The 6,594-nt window shown below is 36.0% G+C and overlaps 1 protein-coding gene across 1 annotated transcript; it reads right to left on the reverse strand.

The window, feature by feature from the left end:
* Positions 1 to 256: 256 nt before the first annotated feature.
* On the reverse strand, positions 257 to 881 carry LOC122907865 (60S ribosomal protein L17-like). The gene has a single exon (XM_044250685.1). It carries the CDS (start codon positions 837 to 839, stop codon positions 285 to 287), a length of 555 nt encoding a protein of 184 aa, XP_044106620.1. The 5' UTR covers positions 840 to 881; the 3' UTR covers positions 257 to 284.
* Positions 882 to 6,594: the final 5,713 nt, after the last annotated feature.

The raw sequence follows: 6,594 nt of genomic DNA on the forward strand, positions 1-6,594 counted from the left end.
CTAGCATAATGTGAAAACAAAATAAATATTTGGAATAACTCTTGATGTAGTTTGCTGGTCCCAGAAATTAATTTCCTCAAAAAAGAAAACATTAATTTTCCTTGGATGCTTCTTTTTAATGTATGCTGAACACCACAGAATTAAATATTATATTTTAACATATTGCTATGATAAATCTTGAAGAAAATATACTGGTTATTTAAATATATTTGGAAATAGATGAGGTTAAGCGGCACAGTGATTTCTTTTTTTTTTTTTTTTATTTGCATTTATTCTGTGCAAATTTACTCCCGGGCCATAAGTTTTTGTTTCTTCAGTTTCTTCTGGGATATCTTTTTCTTCTGTGCAACCTCCTCTTCTGGTTTAGGAACAATCTGCTCTTTTTCAGTAAGGATCATCTCAATGTGGCAGGGAGAGCTCATGTATGGGTTAATGCGACCATGAGCCCTGTAAGTCCTACGCCGCATCTTGGGGGCTTTGTTCACCTGAAGGTGCTCAATGACCAGAGAATCGACATCTAAACCCTTAAGTTCAGCATTACTCTCTGCGTTCTTAAGCATGTGCAGTAAAAATTCAGCACTCTTCTTGGGCCACCGACCTTGTGTCCAGCCCCATTGTTTGGCCTGGGCACACCTACCAACTCCACCATTGTAGCGACGGAATGGCACACACTGCTTCTGCAAAGTGACGTCTTTCAGATACTTGGTGGCTTTTCGGATATGCATACCCTTGATGGCCTGGGCAGTTTCACGTGTGTTCTTAAAGTGAACACGGAGATTTGAACCTCTTGACTTGCATGATTTCGTAGGGTTTTCCGGGTCAAGCGAATAGCGAACCATTTTCAGAGGTCACCCCAGGCCGCTGAGAGGAAGAGCAGCACAGTGATTTCTAATGTTATCAGTACACTGATCTTTTTCCTGCCATACTTGTTAAAAAGAATGTACTTTTCTTTGAAAAAATTAACTTTCTTGACTTAGTTTGTTTGACTGATCAATAAAGTACAGGTCCTCAGACAAATGTTTCAATGGAACACCATGAAAATTTTTTTTTTAAAGAGTGACTTTTTTTAATAATTGAGAGGTCATTCTATAAGAATTTGAACAGTATAATGGATAGTTTGGCTTTTCAGTATACATAGTGAGATAAACATTTCTCCAATAATTCAAAAAATTTCATCCCTGAGAGTACTTCCTGATTTTACTTCTTTTCAGATTTCCTCCAGCGAGGAAATACATCAAAACTTAAAAGGTAAAAATGCATTATTACACATCAAAACCTATAGAATGTACAACACAAGAGTGAATGCTCACTTAAACCATGGACTTCAGTTTATAATAGTCAAACAATATTAATCAATTGTAAATTATAAATTATACTAGGGCAAAACACTGAAAATAAGGGAAATTATAGGCAGTGGAAGAGGAGGTATATTAGGACTTTGTTCTTACTACTCAAACTTTTCTTTAAATCTAAAACTGCTCTAAAAACAAAATCTATTATTTAAAAACATACAATATTAAATTTTGAGAAAATAATATACCTCAACTATTATTTTGACTATATATTGCTACGTATTTTTACAAAGTTATGTGTTACCATTAATTTTTGACTTATATTTGTTTTTTAATAAGAACGAAAAAATACTTTAGTTTTATTTGAGTTCCTAAATATTTTTAGTTTTAAATTGATTATAAAATTTTAATATAAAATAGTTATCATCTGATTAAATTTTAAAAGCAGTATTTTGAAAAAAAATTAGGAATATATTCTCAAAAACGTTGTTCATTTATTTTTTAAAAAGGCATTTCTTCAAATATATGCCCAGATGCTAATATACAGTTTCCATATTTCCCACATTGCTATACATAGACACATACAAGTATGAAAAGAATTGGTGTTTATGTTTACAGAATTTTTAATCTATTTGATCAACCTAGTGAATCAAAGTGAGATGTCAATGCAATCATCAGAGACACTGTGTACATTGGTAGTGATGGGTCTTGCTTCAGATATTCTCGCGTGTGCTATGGTTTCCAGTCTCTTCCTTGGGTGCCTGACCCTGCAGCCCAGGCTGACTTGCCTTAGTCTGATTACTTCCTGATATCTGAGGTATTCTTAAACAACATATATTTGGCCTTGGTAGAAATGCAGCTTCTACATTTCTGCTACAAAAACTGCTTTTCTTGTGCTTTTGTTATTACTTTTCCCATTTTTCCTCCTAATTCTATCTGGTTTATCTAGGAAATGCAGGGATTATTGAATTCAGCAACCCTACCATGCAGCTATACTGAAACTAGTCCTCTAGATTAGGGAAATGCCACTTGGTTGACCATCAAAGTTCAACAGTTCTGAAGAAATATAGATTTTTATGTCTTACGCAACAACAAATGAGTTATTTCTGGTGGCTGCCCCTAGAAACCTCTACTTTAATATATACCTATCTATATATATGATTACAATTAAAAACCATTGCTTGAAAATGTAATCAGATACAGTATGAGATGTATGTGTGTGGGAGTATGTGTGTGAGATTACTACCCTAAAAATCTCTCTAATTAAAGAAGTGTTCCAATTTCTATCATTGTTTCTTCTCTCCTAATATAAATATTTTCAGAGCAAATAACTGATTTCTTAGTCAGCTGACCTAAGTTTCATTCATTTTGCTATTGTATACTACAGTTCATTATTAATTTTTGTGATTGCTGTATCTGGCCAAATACACATAACACTGAAAGTACAAAGCATTCCTTTAGGTCATGGCTTCAATCCTGATAAATCCCACAAGACAAGCAGAAAGGGTCAACCCGAATGGTCCTACAGAGATCTTTCAACTCAGGTCAAGTCATCCTCTCGAACTCCCTATTAGCTATTGAATTATTTAAGATTTTTATGCATAAATATTGATATTTTCTCAGGCAACTTACTCTTCCTCTCTTCTCCAACAAACTCCCAAAGCCCATAATTATTGTTCTCTCAAACTTAAATGGTAATGACTAATAACAAAGTAAAAAAAAAAAAATAAAAAAGTCAAAAGCAATATTTTTACAGGTTCAAGAACAGAGAAATGAAATCATGAATTATGAGTGCTGAACTCCCTATTTTGCCACCTGAAACACCAATCTAACTCTTTCCCAATAAACCCAGACACAATCTTGCTTTGCACCCGAATCCTAGAAAGAATTTCACAGAAGTTGAAATCATCTTTCCATTATCATTCTGACAGAAAAATCAAAGCAGGTCCAATTGAAAAATATCTAGGAAAAAATTAAAAGATTATTTATTGTTGATCGATGTGCAAGGTATCAAGCTATTTGTTCACAAGCATTCTCAAATCTCTCACATATGTGTGAGAACCAGGCAAGTTCTTTAGCACAGAAAATGCTAGAAGCTGGTTTTACCTGGTACATCATGCCACATTAAATGCATACCGATTTTTTTTTAAAGATTTTATTTATTTATTTGATAGAGAGAGATCACAAGTAGATGGAGAGGCAGGCAGAGAGAGAGAGAGAGAGATGGAAGCAGGCTCCCTGCTGAACAGAGAGCCCAACGCGGGACTCGATCCCAGGACCCTGAGATCATGACCCGAGCCGAAGGCAGTGGCTTAACCCACTGAGCCACCCAGGCACCCCAATGCATACCGATTTTTATATTTGAAATGAGTTTGGGTGTTGACAAACTTCTAATTTTTTGTTTAATTGACCAACAAATGACACAAAGTTAAAAATATTTCTTGCAGGGACTAACTTATCAAATTCTTATTGAGTCTAAATGGACTGAATAGTCCTTGTGTTGAAACAACCCAAATCATTTGCTTACTTACTTTTTAAAAAAAGAGACATTCATTTCCATTAATGTTTATGAAATCAATCCTAGAAATCTATCAACCCACTCGATGAATATTTTAATTTTTTTTTTACTTTCATTCCTTCTGTGCTTCCCAATTAACAATCATATATTCATGGTGGTTTCCACATTTAAGAATATTCAGTATTCTTAAGGGCTAAAGGGAAGCACTAAAGGGAAAAAAGAGAGAAAAAGAAAAAGCAAGTGCAGCAATCCAATATGTAATGGGCCACAAAACCCATAGGTGCAATGCATAATGGCCATGGTGTCAGCAGCTCCAAACCCTCTATTCTGATGAATAGAAAAAGCCAATCACATACGGTTTCCCAAAGCGATCCCAAGCAGCGTACACGAAGCAATAGCTGCAAAATGGAGTCCCAACAGACTTATTCAAACATGCAAATTAACAGCATTGAAAAGCAATGTACAGTAATCAAGTCCCATTTAGTATTGTAACATCAGCTGGGACACAATAGCTGTCTGTGTATCCTGTAGACAGTTTGTATTGGTAATAGCCACCACATGAGTAATTAAGCACTTTAAACAAGTCAACCATTTAAGCTGTCCTACAAGTTAGGAGTGAAAAGCAAAGCTGGAACAAAGAGCAATAACAAGGAGCCGTTAGCCTTGATAACACTGGTCCACCCTAAAGCATATGTTCCCCCAAATGAGAGCAGATTGTAGGTCTCACCTGCACTTCAGATGTTGCTTCATTAGCGTTCTACACATTTAAATAACTTAGAGCCCAAGTATGTTTTTATGTAACTAAAAATACTAATCATGGTAATTTTTTTAAAAATTCATTTTGTATTTTCAAAATATTTTAATGTATCTTTAATAACCAGTTAAAAATAGTCATCTGGGGGTGCCTGGGTGGCTCAGTGTGTTAAGCCTCTGCCTTCGGCTCAGGTCATGATCTCAGGGTCCTGGAGTCGAGCCCCACGTCAGGCTCTCTGCTTGGCAGGGAGCCTGTTTCTCTCTCTCTCTGCCTGCTTCTCTACCTACTTGTGATCTCTCTCTGTCAAATAAATAAATAAAATCTTAAAAAAAAAAAGTCATCTGATTACTGCTTCCGGCTTGGTCCATTTTTCTAACTGCATAATTAATCTTAAGATTTGTAAATTCATGCACCCTGGCATTTTGCATACACTTGTGATGAGGCCAGGGTTTTGGAAATCTGTGCTTCCCAGTGTAATCATGCACATAAGCTTTGGAGAATCAGACTTCACCTGTTTCAACTTCCAGAGTATGTTACTGGGATAGACCAATGGGGATAATATTTTCATTCAGTTTGCCAGATATTACAAAAGATCACATTTCAAGTGTCTGTAGTAGTCAGGTACTTCTTTCCGAGGGAGGAAATCTTAGACTTTCTAATTTATCGCTGATGTTAAATTATATACTCTTGATTGCAATGGAGCTAAAGGAAGAACAGTTGCTTCACACTACTTGAAGATTATTATTCTGTTTATCCTCAGCCTTCACTCCTCAAGGCTAAATAATTTAAATCCCTTTAGTCTTTCTACATTAAGTCTGTTTTTAAAGTGCTTCATCATTTTTGTGTCTGTCCTTTGAACCTTTTCTAATTTATTCGTATCTTGCAGTTGCAGTGGTATTTTAGTATGGCCTTTGCCCCACAGCACTCCTGCCAGGTCACTATGGTCAGTGTTCTCTCTAATTTTTTCCAGCCATGTGTAGGCTGGGTGACAAGGGAGCTGCTGAGAGGGTTGGGTCAGGTCAGGGTGTCAGTGCGGTGACTGACTCACCTGGATCTGATCTCTGGGACAAGAATGTGGACCAACAGAACCTCCTGAGGCTTCAGACTTGGTATAAATGATATATGAGACGTTCTTACAGTCACTTCTGAGTTACCCCCAAGGGAGTGAAACTTCACCAATGGCTGTATGGATGTTCGATTTAAAGAATATAGTGACCCATAGGACTTCACAGATGTCAACCATCACAAAAATTCTTTAACTTATCCTTAACCTCACTATTAAACATTCAGCCTCCCGCTAAGCAGCCAGAAACTTAGCATTGAAGATTTTGCTTGTAATACATAACAGTTGGGGACTTTTCAGGTATCTTCACAGGGAAACAAGAAAATGCTCATCAATTTTAATTCTTCTAATACCCTCTTCAGCTGTTTGATGAGTCAGGGTCAAAGCAATAAGTCATTTTTACATTATTTCACTCAATTGCTTTGAACTTCAAGATCTACAGTCTTCTCCCTGTCAATACGTAGCCCAAAGCCGTTGAACACATGGTATTAAAGCAAAGAGTCTGGTCTTTATCTGGCTATAGATAGCCTAATGTTATTATATATTAAGGCAAGAAAAGCCATGGGATAGAGGTAAGCTTATTAAAACAGATGAGTTACAAAAGAAACTGAGGGCAAGACTAAGAATGAGTACAGAAGAAAAAGAAAAATTCTAATAATAATGAAGCCAAAACAATAGGCAAGAAGTAATCTGTGCCTAATTAAGCTTTGGGCATTGAAGGAAAGTGCTCATACAGAAGACAAGTTTTAGGAAAAAATGGCACAGTGAAGCAATAGTGTAGTTATGTGGATTGCAGTATATGAATGGATTGAAAATCAGGCTGTACATCATTGTGTAAGAGATACTGTGCTGCTAACCAAAGATATTCAGAATCAAAATGTTCAAACTAATTATGAGTATTTTGCTACTGTGTCTTTAAGATTTCAGTGAGATCAGCTGGAAATCTTCTGAAGACTTCCCTTGCTTC

This window comes from Neovison vison, chromosome 5 (assembly GCF_020171115.1).
Source record: "Neovison vison isolate M4711 chromosome 5, ASM_NN_V1, whole genome shotgun sequence".
In the NCBI taxonomy this organism is placed as follows: domain Eukaryota; kingdom Metazoa; phylum Chordata; class Mammalia; order Carnivora; family Mustelidae; genus Neogale; species Neogale vison.